At 57.2% G+C, this 16,238-nt stretch overlaps 1 protein-coding gene across 1 annotated transcript in view; it reads left to right on the plus strand.

Moving 5' to 3' along the window:
- Positions 1-16,238, plus strand: part of cpamd8 (C3 and PZP like alpha-2-macroglobulin domain containing 8) — a 507,250-nt gene that overhangs the window by 269,003 nt on the left and 222,009 nt on the right. The window contains 1 exon segment of the mRNA XM_087975878.1: positions 16,045-16,187. Coding sequence (XP_087832004.1) covers positions 16,045-16,187 — 143 coding nt within the window.

Consider the following 16,238-nt stretch of genomic DNA (forward strand, 5'->3'; position numbering starts at 1 on the left):
ACACACTGACTCTCACTGGGGTACAGGCTCCCACACACACAGACTCTCACCGGGGTCCAGGCTCCCCCTCACACGCTGACTCTCACTGGGGTCCAGGCTCCCCCTCACACACTGACTCTCACTGGGGTACAGGCTGACCCTCACACACTGACTCTTACTGGGGTACAGGCTCCCCCTCACACACTGACTCTCACTGGGGTACAGGCTCCCACACACACACACTGACTCTCACTGGGGTACAGGTCCCACACATTGACTCTCACTGGGGTACAGGTCCCACACACACACAGTGACTCTCACTGGGGTACAGGCTCCCCCTCACACACTGACTCTCACTGGGGTACAGGCTCCCACGCACACACTGACTCTCACTGGTGTACAGGCTCCCACACACACACACTGACTCTCACTGGGGTACAGGCTCCCCCTCACACACTGACTCTCACTGGGGTACTGGCTCCCCCTCACACACTGACTCTCACTGGAGTACAGGCTCCCACACACATACTGACTCTCACTGGGGTACAGGATCCCACACACACACTGACTCTCACTGGGGTACAGGCTCTCCCACACACACTGACTCTCACTGGGGTACAGGCTCTCCCTCACATATTGACTCTCACTGGGGTACAGGCTCCCACACACACACTGACTCTCACTGGGGTATGGGCTCTCACTCACACACTGACTCTCATTGGGGTACAGGCACCACTCACACACTGACTCTTACTGTGGTACCAGCTCCCCCATACACACAGACTGACTCTCACTGGGGTACAGGTCCCACACATTGACTCTCACTGGGGTACAGGTCCCACACACACACACAGTGATGCTCACTGGGGTACAGGCTCCCCCTCACACACTGACTCTCACTGAGGTACAGGCTCCCACACACACTCACAGTGACTCTCACTGGGGTACAGATCCCACACACACACACACAGTGACTCTCACTGGGGTACAGGCTCCCCCTCACACACTGGCTCTCACTGAGGTACGGGCTCCCCCATACACACACTGACTCTCACTGGGGTACAGGCTCCCACACACACATTGACTCTCACTGGGGTACAGGCTCTCCCACACACACACTGACTCTCACTGGGGTACAGGCTCCCCCTCACATATTGACTCTCACTGGAGTACAGGCTCCCACACACACACTGACTATCACTGGGGTACGGGCTCCCCCTCACACACTGACTCTCACTGGCGTACAGGCTCCCACACACACACACTGACTCACACTGGGGTACAGGCACCCACACACATACTGACTCTCACTGTGGTACAGACTCCCCCTCCCACACTGACTCTCACTGGGGTACAGGCTCCCACACACATACTGACTCTCACTGGGGTACAGGCTCACCCTCTCACACTGACTCTCATTGGAGTACAGGCTCCCAGACAGACATTGACTCTCACTGGGATACAGGCTCCCACACACATATTGACTCTCACTGGGGTACAGGCTCTCCCACACACACTGACTCTCACTGGGGTCCAGGCTCCCCCTCACATTTTGACTCTCTCTGGGGTACAGGCTCCCACACACACACTGACTCTCACTGGGGTACAGGCTCCCCCTCTCATACTGATTCTCACTGGGGTACTGGCTCCCCCTCTCATACTGCCTCTCACTGGGGTACGGGCTTCCACACACACACTGACTCTCACTGGGGTACAGGCTCCCACACACACACTGACACACACTGGGGTACAGGCTCCCACACACACAATGATTCTCACTGGGGTACAGGCTCACCCTCACACACTGACTCTCACTGGAGTACAGGCTCCCACACACACACTGACTCTCTCTGGGGGACAGGCTCCCACACACACACTGACTCTCACTGGGGTACAGGCTCCCCCTCTCATACTGACTCTCACTGGGGTACTGGCTCCCACACACACACTGACTCACACTGGGGTACAGGCTCCCACACACACACTGACTCTCACTGGGGTACAGGCTCCCACACACATTGCCTCTCACTGGGGTACGCGCTCCCACACACACACACTGACTCTCACTGGGGTTTGGGTCTCACACACACACTGACTCTCATTGGGGTCCAGGTTCCCCCTCACACACTGACTCTCACTGGGGTCCAGGCTCCCCCTCACACACTGACTCTCACTGGGGTACAGGCTGACCCTCACACACTGACTTTCACTGGGGTACAGGCTCCCCCTCACACACTGACTCTCACTGGGGTACAGGCTCCCCCTCATTGACTCTCACTGCGGTACAGATCCCACACACACTCACAGTGACGCTCACTGGGGTACAGGCTCCCCCTCACACACTGACTCTCACTGGGGTACAGGCTCCCACGCACACACTGACTCTCACTGGTGTACAGGCTCCCACACACACACTGACTCTCACTGGGGTACAGGCTCCCCCTCATTGACTCTCACTGCGGTACAGATCCCACACACACACACAGTGACGCTCACTGGGGTACAGGCTCCCCCTCACACACTGACTCTCACTGGGGTACAGGCTCCCACGCACACACTGACTCTCACTGGTGTACAGGCTCCCACACACACACTGACTCTCACTGGGGTACAGGCTCCCACACACACACACACTGACTCTCACTGAGGTACAGGCTCCCCCTCACACACACACTGACTCTCACTGGGGTACAGGCTCCCACACACACACTGACTCACACTGGGGTACAGGCTCCCACACACACACTGACTCTCACTGGGGTACAGGCTCTCCCACACACACTGACTCTCACTGGGGTACAGGCTCACCCTCACACACTGCCTCTCACTGGAGTACAGGCTCCCACACGCACACTGACCCTCTCTGGGGTACAGGCTCCCACACACACACTGAGGTACAGGCTCACCCTCACACACTGACTCTCACTGGGGTACAGGCTCCCCTCACACACTGCCTCTCACTGGGGTACAGGCTCCCACACACACACTGACTCTAACTGGGGTATGGGTCTCACACACACACTGACTCTCACTGGGGTACCGGCTCCCCCTCACACACTGACTCTCACTGGGGTACAGGCTCCCCCTCATAGATTGACTCTCACTGGGGTACAGGTCCCACACATTGATTCTCACTGGGGTACAGGTCCCACACACACACACAGTGACTCTCACTGAGGTACAGGTCCCACACACACACACAGTGACTCTCACTGCGGTACAGGCTCCCACACACACACACTGACTCTCACTGGGGTACAGACTCCCCCTCACACACTGGCTCTCACTGAGGTACGGGCTCCCCCATACACACACACTGACTCTCACTGGGGTACTGGCTCCCCCTCACACACTGACTCTCACTGGGGTACAGGCTCCCACACACATACTGACTCTCACTGCGGTACAGACTCCCACACACACACTGACTCTCACTGGGATACAGGCTCTCCCACACACACTGACTCTCACTGGGGTCCAGGCTCCCCCTCACACACTGACTCTCACTGGGGTACAGGCTGACCCTCACACACTGACTCTCACTGGGGTACAGGCTCCCCCTCATAGATTGACTCTCGCTTGGGTACAGGTCCCACACATTGACTCTCACTGAGGTACAGGTCCCACACACACACTGACTCTCACTGGGGTACAGGCTCCCACGCACACACTGACTCTCACTGGGGTACAGGCTCCCACACACACACACTGACTCTCACTGGGGTACAAGCTCCCACACACACACTGACTCTCACTGGGGTACAGGCTCCCCCTCTCATACTGACTCTCACTGGGGTACTGGCTCCCACACACACACTGACTCTCACTGGGGTACGGGCTCCCCCTCACACACTGACTCTCACTGGCGTACAGGCTCCCACACACACACTGAGGTACAGGCTCCCACACACACACTGACCCTCACTTGGGTATGTGCTCCCACACACACTCTGACTCTCACTGGGGTACAGGCTCCCCTCACACACTGCCTCTCACTGGGGTACTCGCTCCCACACACACACTGACTCTCACTGGGGTATGGGTCTCACACACACACTGACTCTCATTGGGGTCCAGGTTCCCCCTCACACACTAACTCTCACTGGGGTACAGGCTGACCCTCACACACTGACTCTCACTGGGGTACAGGCTCCCCCTCATAGATTGACTCTCAGTGGGGTACAGGTCCCACACATTGACTCTCACTGAGGTACAGGTCCCACACACACACTGACTCTCACTGGGGTACAGGCTCCCACGCACACACTGACTCTCACTGGGGTACAGGCTCCCACACACTCACACTGACTCTCACTGGGGTACAAGCTCCCACACAAACACTGACTCTCTCTGGGGGACAGGCTCCCACACACACACTGACTCTCACTGGGGTACAGGCTCCCCCTCTCATACTGACTCTCACTGGGGTACTGGCTCCCACACACACACTGACTCACACTGGGGTACAGGCTCCCACACACACACTGGCTCTCACTGGGGTACAGGCTCCAAAACACATACTGACTCTCACTGGGGTACAAACGCCCACACACACACTGACTCTCACTGGGGTACAGGCTCCGACACACACACTGACTCACACTGGGGTACAGGCTCCCACACACACATTGACTCTCACTGGGGTACAGGCTCTCCCACACACACTGACTCTCACTGGGGTACAGGCTCCCCCTCATATATTGACTCTCACTGGGGTACAGGTCCCACACAATGACTCTCACTGGGGTACAGGTCCCACACACACACACAGTGACGCTCGCTGGTGTACAGGCTCCCCCTCACACTGACTCTCACTGGGGTACAGGCTCCCCTCACACACTGCCTCTCACTGGGGTACGCGCTCCCACACACACACTGACTCTCACTGGGGTATGGGTCTCACACACACACTGACTCTCATTGGGGTCCAGTTTCCCCCTCACACGCTGACTCTCACTGGGGTACAGACACCCCCTCACACACTGACTCTCACTGGGGTACAGGCTGACCCTCACACACTGACTCTCACTGGGGTACAGGCTCCCACACACACACACTGGCTCTTACTGAGGTACAGGCTCCCACACACACACTGACTCACACTGGGGTACAGGCTCCCACACACACATTGACTCTCACTGGGGTACAGGCTCTCCCACACACACTGACTCTCACTGGGGTACAGGCTCCCCCTCACATTTTGACTCTCACTGGGGTACAGGCTCCCACACACACACTGACCCTCACTGGAGTATGGGCTCCCACACACACACTGACTCTCACTGGGGTACAGGCTCCCCTCACACACTGCCTCTCACTGGGGTACAGTCTCCCCCTCATAGATTGACTCTCACTGGGGTACAGGTCCCACACATTGATTCTCACTGGGGTACTGGTCCCACACACACAGTGACTCTCACTGGGGTACAGGTCCCACACATACACACAGTGACTCTCACTGGGGTACAGGCTCCCACACACACACACTGACTCTCACTGGGGTACAGACTCCCCCTCACACACTGGCTCTCACTGAGGTACGGGCTCCCCCATACACACACACTGACTCTCACTGGGGTACTGGCTCCCCCTCACACACTGACTCTCACTGGAGTACAGGCTCCCACACACATACTGACTCTCACTGGGGTACAGGATCCCACACACACACTGACTCTCACTGGGGTACAGGCTCTCCCACACACACTGACTCTCACTGGGGTACAGGCTCCCCCTCACATATTGACTCTCACTGGGGTACAGGCTCCCACACACACACTGACTCTCACTGGGGTATGGGCTCTCACTCACACACTGACTCTCACTGGGGTACAGGCACCACTCACACACTGACTCTTACTGTGGTACCAGCTCCCCCATACACACAGACTGACTCTCACTGGGGTACATGTCCCACACATTGACTCTCACTGGGGTACAGGTCCCACACACACACACAGTGATGCTCACTGGGGTACAGGCTCCCCCTCACACACTGACTCTCACTGAGGTACAGGCTCCCACACACACTCACAGTGACTCTCACTGGGGTACAGATCCCACACACACACACACAGTGACTCTCACTGAGGTACAGGCTCCCCCTCACACACTGGCTCTCACTGAGGTACGGGCTCCCCCATACACACACACTGACTCTCACTGGGGTACGGGCTCCCACACACACACTGACTCTCACTGGGGTACAGGCTCCCACACACACATTGACTCACACTGGGGTACAGGCTCTCCCACACACACACTGACTCTCACTGGGGTACAGGCTCCCCCTCACATATTGACTCTCACTGGAGTACAGGCTCCCACACACACACTGACTATCACTGGGGTACGGGCTCCCCCTCACACACTGACTCTCACTGGCGTACAGGCTCCCACACACACACACTGACTCACACTGGGGTATGGGCTCTCACACACACACTGACTCTCACTGGGGTACAGGCACCCCTCACACACTGACACTTACTGGGGTACCAGCTCCCCCATAAACACACACTGACTCTCACTGGGGTACAGGCTCCCCCTCACACACTGACTCTCACTGGGGTACAGGCTCCCACACACACAGACTCTCACTGCGGTACAGGCTCCCACACACACTGACTCTCACTGGGGTCCAGGCTCCCCTACACACCCTGACTCTCACTGGGGTCCAGGCTCCCCCTCACACACTGACTCTCACTGGGCTACGGGCTCCCCCTCACACACTGACTCTCACTGGGGTACAGGCTCCCACACACACAGACTCTCTCCGGGGTCCAGGCTCCCCCTCACACGCTGACTCTCACTGGGGTCCAGGCTCCCCCTCACACACTGACTCTCACTGGGGTACAGGCTGACCCTCACACACTGACTCTTACTGGGGTACAGGCTCCCCCTCACACACTGACTCTCACTGGGGTACAGGCTCCCACACACACACACTGACTCTCACTGGGGTACAGGTCCCACACATTGACTCTCACTGGGGTACAGGTCCCACACACACAAAGTGACTCTCACTGGGGTACAGGCTCCCCCTCACACACTGACTCTCACTGGGGTACAGGCTCCCACGCACACACTGACTCTCACTGGTGTACAGGCTCCCACACACACACACTGACTCTCACTGGGGTACAGACTCCCCCTCACACACTGGCTCTCACTGAGGTACGGGCTCCCCCAAACACACACACTGACTCTCACTGGGGTACTGGCTCCCCCTCACACACTGACTCTCACTGGGGTACAGGCACCCACACACATACTGACTCTCACTGTGGTACAGACTCCCCCTCCCACACTGACTCTCATTGGAGTACAGGCTCCCACACAGACATTGACTCTCACTGGGATACAGGCTCCCACACACATATTGACTCTCACTGGGGTACAGGCTCTCCCACACACACTGACTCTCACTGGGGTCCAGGCTCCCCCTCACATTTTGACTCTCTCTGGGGTACAGGCTCCCACACACACACTGACTCTCACTGGGGTACAGGCTCCCCCTCTCATACTGATTCTCACTGGGGTACTGGCTCCCCCTCTCATACTGCCTCTCACTGGGGTACGGGCTTCCACACACACACTGACTCTCACTGGGGTACAGGCTCCCACACACACACTGACACACACTGGGGTACAGGCTCCCACACACACAATGATTCTCACTGGGGTACAGGCTCACCCTCACACACTGACTCTCACTGGAGTACAGGCTCCCACACACACACTGACTCTCTCTGGGGGACAGGCTCCCACACACACACTGACTCTCACTGGGGTACAGGCTCCCCCTCTCATACTGACTCTCACTGGGGTACTGGCTCCCACACACACACTGACTCACACTGGGGTACAGGCTCCCACACACACACTGACTCTCACTGGGGTACAGGCTCCCACACACATTGCCTCTCACTAGGGTACGCGCTCCCACACACACACTGACTCTCACTGGGGTTTGGGTCTCACACACACACTGACTCTCATTGGGGTCCAGGTTCCCCCTCACACGCTGACTCTCACTGGGGTCCAGGCGCCCATCACACACTGACTCTCACTGGGGTACAGGCTGACCCTCACACACTGACTTTCACTGGGGTACAGGCTCCCCCTCACACACTGACTCTCACTGGGCTACAGGCTCCCCCTCATAGATTGACTCTCACTGCGGTACAGATCCCACACACACACACAGTGACGCTCACTGGGGTACAGGCTCCCCCTCACACACTGACTCTCACTGGGGTACAGGCTCCCACGCACACACTGACTCTCACTGGTGTACAGGCTCCCACACACACACTGACTCTCACTGGTGTACAGGCTCCCACACACACACACTGGCTCTTACTGAGGTACGGGCTCCCCCAAACACACACACTGACTCTCACTGGGGTACTGGCTCCCACTCACACACTGACTCTCACTGGGGTACAGGCTCCCACACACATACTGACTCTCACTGGGGTACAAACTCCCACACACACACTGACTCTCACTGGGGTACAGGCTCCCACACACACACTGACTCACACTGGGGTACAGGCTCCCACACACACATTGACTCTCACTGGGGTACAGGCTCTCCCACACATTTTGACTCTCACTGGGGTACAGGCTCCCTCTCATAGATTGACTCTCACTGGGGTACAGGCTCACCCTCACACACTGACTCTCACTGGGGTACAGGCTCCCACACACACACTGAGGTACAGCCTCCCACACACACACTGACCCTCACTGGAGTATGGGCTCCCACACACACACTGACTCTCACTGGGGTACAGGCTCCCCTCACACACTGCCTCTCACTGGGGTACAGGCTCCCCCTCATAGATTGACTCTCACTGGGGTACAGGTCCCACACATTGATTCTCACTGGGGTACTGGTCCCACACACACACACAGTGACTCTCACTGGGGTACAGGTCCCACACATACACACAGTGACTCTCACTGGGGTACAGGCTCCCACACACACACACACTGACTCTCACTGGGGTACAGGCTCCCATGCACACACTGACTCTCACTGGGGTATGGGCTCTCCCTCACACACTGACTCTCACTGGGGTATAGGCACCACTCACACACTGACTCTTACTGTGGTACCTGCTCTCCCATACACACAGACTGACTCTCACTGGGGTACAGGCTCCCCCTCACATATTGACTCTCACTGGGGTACAGGATCCCACACACACACTGACTCTCACTTGGGTACGGGCTCCCCCTCACACACTTACTCTCACTGGCGCACAGGCGCTCACACACACACACACACTGACTCTCACTGGGGTATGGGCTCCCCCTCACACACTGACTCTCACTGGGGTACAGGCTCCCACACACACACTGACTCTCACTGGTGTACAGGCTCCCACACACACAGACTCTCACTGGTGTACAGGCTCCCACGCACACACTGACTCTCACTGGGGTACAGGCTCCCACACACACACACTCTCACTGCGGTACAGGCTCCCACACACACTGACTCTCACTGCAGTACAGGCCCGCCCTCACACGCTGACTCTCACTGGGGTCCAGGTTCCCCCTCACACACTGACTCTCACTGGGGTACAGGCTGCCCCTCACACACTGACTCTCACTGGGGTCCAGGCTCCCCCTCACATGCTGACTCTCACTGGGGTCCAGGCTCCCCCTCACACACTGACTCTCACTGGGGTACAGGCTGACCCTCACACACTGACTCTCACTGGGGTACAGTCTCCCCCTCATAGATTGACTCTCACTTGGGTACAGGTCCCACACATTGACTCTCACTGGGGTACAGGTCCCACACACACACTGACTCTCACTGGGGTACAGGCTCCCACGCACACACTGACTCTCACTGGGGTACAGGCTCCCACACACACACACACACACACTGCCTCTCACTGGGGTATGGGCTCTCCCTCACACACTGACTCTCACTGGGGTATAGGCTCCCACACACACACTGACTCTCACTGGTGTACAGTCTCCCACACATACAGACTCTCACTGGTGTACAGGCTCCCACGCACACACTGAATCTCACTTGGGTACAGGCTCCCACACACACAGACTCTCAATGGGGTACAGTCTCCCACACATTTTGACTCTCACTGCGGTACAGGCTCCCACACACACACACAGACTCTCAATGGGGTACAGTCTCCCACACATTTTGACTCTCACTGGGGTACAGGCTCCCACACGCACAATGACTCTCACTGGGGTACAGGCTCACTCTCACACACTGACTCTCACTGGGGTACAGGCTCCCACACACACACTGAGGTACAGCCTCCCCCACACACACTGACCCTCACTGGAGTATGGGCTCCCACACACACACTGACTCTCACTGGGGTACAGGCTCCCCTCACACACTGCCTCTCACTGGGGTACAGGCTCCCCCTCATAGATTGACTCTCACTGGGGTACAGGTCCCACACATTGATTCTCACTGGGGTACTGGTCCCACACACACACACAGTGACTCTCACTGGGGTACAGGTCCCACACATACACACAGTGACTCTCACTGGGGTACAGGTCCCACACATACACACAGTGACTCTCACTGGGGTACAGGCTCCCACACACACACACACTGACTCTCACTGGGGTACAGACTCCCCCTCACACACTGGCTCTCACTGAGGTACGGGCTCCCCCATACACACACACTGACTCTCACTGGGGTACTGGCTCCCCCTCACACACTGACTCTCACTGGGGTACAGGCTCCCACACACATACTGACTCTCACTGCGGTACAGACTCACACACACACTGACTCTCACTGGGGTACAGGATCCCACACATACACTGACTCTCACTGGGGTACAGGCTCTCCCACACACACTGACTCTCACTGGGGTACAGGCTCCCCCTCACATATTGACTCTCACTGGGGTACAGGCTCCCACACACACACTGACTCTCACTGGGTTATGGGCTCCCACACACACACTGACTCTCACTGGGGTACAGGCTCCCCCTCATATATTGACTCTCACTGGGGTACAGGCTCCCACACACACACTGACTCTCACTGGGGTATGGGCTCTCACTCACACACTGACTCTCACTGGGGTACAGGCACCACTCACACACTGACTCTTACTGTGGTACCTGCTCTCCCATACACACAGACTGACTCTCACTGGGGTACAGGCTCCCCCTCACATATTGACTCTCACTGGGGTACAGGCTCCCACACACACACTGACTCTCACTTGGGTACGGGCTCCCCCTTACACACTTACTCTCACTGGCGCACAGGCGCTCACACACACACACACACTGACTCTCACTGAGGTATGGGCTCCCCCTCACACACTGACTCTCACTGGGGTACAGGCTCCCACACACACACTGACTCTCACTGGTGTACAGGCTCCCACACACACAGACTCTCACTGGTGTACAGGCTCCCACGCACACACTGACTCTCACTGGGGTACAGGCTCCCACACACACACACTCTCACTGCGGTACAGGCTCCCACACACACTGACTCTCACTGCAGTACAGGCTCGCCCTCACACGCTGACTCTCACTGGGGTCCAGGTTCCCCCTCACACACTGACTCTCACTGGGGTACAGGCTGCCCCTCACACACTGACTCTCACTGGGGTCCAGGCTCCCCCTCACATGCTGACTCTCACTGGGGTCCAGGCTCCCCCTCACACACTGACTCTCACTGGGGTACAGGCTGACCCTCACACACTGACTCTCACTGGGGTACCGGCTCCCCCTCATAGATTGACTCTCACTTGGGTACAGGTCCCACACATTGACTCTCACTGGGGTACAGGTCCCACACACACACTGACTCTCACTGGGGTACAGGCTCCCACGCACACACTGACTCTCACTGGGGTACAGGCTCCCACACACACACACACACACACACTGACTCTCACTGGGGTATGGGCTCCCCCTCACACACTGACTCTCACTGGGGTATAGGCTCCCACACACACACTGACTCTCACTGGTGTACAGTCTCCCACACATACAGACTCTCACTGGTGTACAGGCTCCCACGCACACACTGAATCTCACTTGGGTACAGGCTCCCACACACACACACTCTCACTGCGGTACAGGCTCGCCCTCACACGCTGACTCTCACTGGGGTCCAGGTTCCCCCTCACACACTGACTCTCACTGGGGTACAGGCTGCCCCTCACACACTGACTCTCACTGGGGTCCAGGCTCCCCCTCACACGCTGACTCTCACTGGGGTACAGGCTCCCCCTCACATATTGACTCTCACTGGGGTACAGGCTCCCACACACACACTGACTCTCACTGGGGTATGGGCTCCCACACACACACTGACTCTCACTGGGGTACAGGCTCTCCCACACACACTGACTCTCACTGGGATACAGGCTGCCCCTCACATATTGACTCTCACTGGGGTACAGGCTCCCACACACACACTGACTCTCACTGGGGTATTGGCTCTCACTCACACACTGACTCTCACTGGGGTACAGGCACCACTCACACACTGACTCTTACTGTGGTACCTGCTCTCCCATACACACAGACTGACTCTCACTGGGGTACAGGCTCCCCCTCACATATTGACTCTCACTGGGGTACAGGCTCCCACACACACACTGACTCTCACTTGGGTACGGGCTCCCCCTCACACACTTACTCTCACTGGCGTACAGGCGCCCACACACACACACACACTGACTCTCACTGGGGTATGGGCTCCCCCACACACACTGACTCTCACTGGGGTACAGGCTCCCACACACACACTGACTCTCACTGGTGTACAGGCTCCCACACACACAGACTCTCACTGGTGTACAGGCTCCCACGCACACACTGACTCTCACTGGGGTACAGGCTCCCACACACACACACTCTCACTGCGGTACAGGCTCCCACACACACTGACTCTCACTGCAGTACAGGCTCGCCCTCACACGCTGACTCTCACTGGGGTCCAGGTTCCCCCTCACACACTGACTCTCACTGGGGTACAGGCTGCCCCTCACACACTGACTCTCACTGGGGTCCAGGCTCCCCCTCACATGCTGACTCTCACTGGGGTCCAGGCTCCCCCTCACACACTGACTCTCACTGGGGTACAGGCTGACCCTCACACACTGACTCTCACTGGGGTACAGGCTCCCCCTCATAGATTGACTCTCACTTGGGTACAGGTCCCACTCATTGACTCTCACTGGGGTCCAGGTCCCACACACACACTGACTCTCACTGGGGTACAGGCTCTCACGCGCACACTGACTCTCACTGGGGTACAGGCTCCCACACACACACACACTGACTCTCACTGGGGTACAGACTCCCCCTCACACACTGGCTCTCACTGAGGTACGCGCTCCCCCAAACACACACACTGACTCTCACTGGGGTACAGGCTCCCCCTCACACACTGACTCTCACTGGGGTACAGCCTCCCACACACATACTGACCCTCACTGGGGTACAGGCTCCCACACACACACTGACACACACTGGGGTACAGGCTCCCACACACATATTGACTCTCACTGGGGTACAGGCTCCCACACACACACTGACTCTCTCTGGGGTATGGGCTCTCACTCACTCACTGACTCTCACTGGGGTACAGGCACCACTCACACACTGACTCTTACTGTGGTACCAGCTCCCCCATACACACAGACTGACTCTCACTGGGGTACAGGCTCCCCCTCACATATTGACTCTCACTGGGGTACAGGCTCCCACACACACACTGACTCTCACTTGGGTACGGGCTCCCCCTCACACACTTACTCTCACTGGCGTACAGGCGCCCACACACACACACACACACTGACTCTCACTGGGGTATGGGCTCCCCCTCACACACTGACTCTCACTGGGGTATAGGCTCCCACACACACACTGACTCTCACTGGTGTACAGGCTCCCACACACACAGACTCTCACTGGTGTACAGGCTCCCACGCACACACTGACTCTCACTGGGGTACAGGCTCCCACACACACAGACTCTCACTGCGGTACAGGCTCCCACACACACACACAGACTCTCAATGGGGTACAGTCTCCCACACACACACACTCTCACTGCGGTACAGGCTCCCACACACACTGACTCTCACTGCAGTACAGGCTCGCCCTCACACGCTGACTCTCACTGGGGTCCAGGTTCCCCCTCACACACTGACTCTCACTGGGGTACAGGCTGCCCCTCACACACTGACTCTCACTGGGGTACAGGCTGCCCCTGACACACTGACTCTCACTGGGGTCCAGGCTCCCCCTCACACGCTGACTCTCACTGGGGTCCAGGCTCTCCCTCACACACTGACTCTCACTGGGGTACAGGCTGACCCTCACACACTGACTCTCACTGGGGTACAGGCTCCCCCTCATAGATTGACTCTCACTTGGGTACAGGTCTCACACATTGACTCTCACTGGGGTACAGGTCCCACACACACACTGACTCTCACTGGGGTACAGGCTCCCACGCACACACTGACTCTCACTGGGGTACAGGCTCCCACACACACACACTGACTCTCACTGGGGTACAGACTCCCCCTCACACACTGGCTCTCACTGAGGTATGGGCTCCCCCAAACACACACACTGACTCTCACTGGGGTACAGGCTCCCCCTCACACACTGACTCTCACTGGGGTACAGTCTCCCACACACATACTGACCCTCACTGGGGTACAGGTTCCCACGCACACTCTGACTCTCACTGGGGTACAGGCTCCCACACACACACTGACACACACTGGGGTACAGGCTCCCACACACATATTGACTCTCACTGGGGTACAGGCTCTCCCACACACACTGACTCTCACTGGGGTACAGGCTCCCCCTCACATTTTGACTCTCACTGGGGTACAGGCTCCCACACTTACAATGACTCTCACTGGGGTACAGGCTCACCCTCACACACTGTCTCTCACTGGAGTACAGGCTCCCACACACACACTGACTCTTTCTGGGGTACAGGCTCCCACACACACACTGACTCTCACTGGGGTACGGGCTCCCCCTCACACACTGACTCTCGTTGGGTACAGGCTCCCCCTCACACACCGACTCTCATTGGGGTATGGGCTCCCCCTCACACTCTGACGTTCACTGGGGTACCGGCTCTCACACACACACTGACTCTCACTGGGGTACAGCCTCCCCCTACACACTGATTCTCACTGGGGTACAGGCTCCCACACACACACACTGACTCTCATTGGGGTACAGGCTGCCACACACACCCTGAGGTACAGGCTCCCACACACACACTGACTCTCACTGGGGTACAGGCTCCCCCATACATACACACACACTGACTCTCATTGAGTACAGGCTCTCCTCAAACACACTGACTCCCAGTGGGGTACAGGGTCCCCCCACACACTGACTATCTCTGGGGTAGGGGTTGATTCTAGGCAGCAAATCAGTGAGCAACTCCCTTGTCCTGCTTAATTTCAACCAGAGCTCAAAAATGATGTTTCTCAGCAGAAATACTCGCGTGTAAGTACCCAATTAAACCTGTGGTCCATGAGACCAGTTAGAAGCTGCATTACCCACTTTGGTGATCACTATGTGAGCTGTGATGAACTCTGTCCATGCTGACTGGTCAGGCTGGACATTGGACTGTGGCCCCAGTGTAGCAAGTGTGATCAGTGTATTGATCACTCACATTTTAGCTCTTGGTCTGACTGCTTCCCTTTTGTCTGAACTCACTCCAGGTGGATGCACCTGGTTGGTCACTCCCCTCTGACTACTGTCCTGTGTGTGCAGACTTGGGAATGTCTTTCACCCACATGCTAATGGAAATGAAAGTTAGACAGTGTGGCGTTGGTGTGGTCACAAGGGATGAGGTTAAACACACAATCCCGTTCCCCCACCACTCTCAGTCTCACATCCCATGTTCTATCTGTGTCCTTTGAATGGATTCCGTAGCCCAATGTGTCTGTCAGGTAGTCAGTCCTAATTTGGAACAAGGTTGGTGAACTCTGGACTTGTCTTTGAGTGACCTGTACTTTATTGCTTGCCTAGGAAACGGGTCTTGTGGTGATGACAGACATTGTAAGCCTGAATCACAGACAGACTGGAGGCATGTACACCGATGAGGCAGTGGTAGCATTCCAGCCTCTCACAGGCACCTTGGTGGCAGCACTCAATCCGAGGATAGTTCCCAGGTAGGAGAGAACTCCTTCCTCCCGCTGCAATCTGTCTGTTTCTCTGACACC

Source organism: Chiloscyllium plagiosum, unplaced genomic scaffold (assembly GCF_037043375.1).
Source record: "Chiloscyllium plagiosum isolate Xiang-an unplaced genomic scaffold, Cpla_swu_hap1 HiC_scaffold_28, whole genome shotgun sequence".
NCBI classification, from domain to species: Eukaryota; Metazoa; Chordata; class Chondrichthyes; order Orectolobiformes; family Hemiscylliidae; genus Chiloscyllium; species Chiloscyllium plagiosum.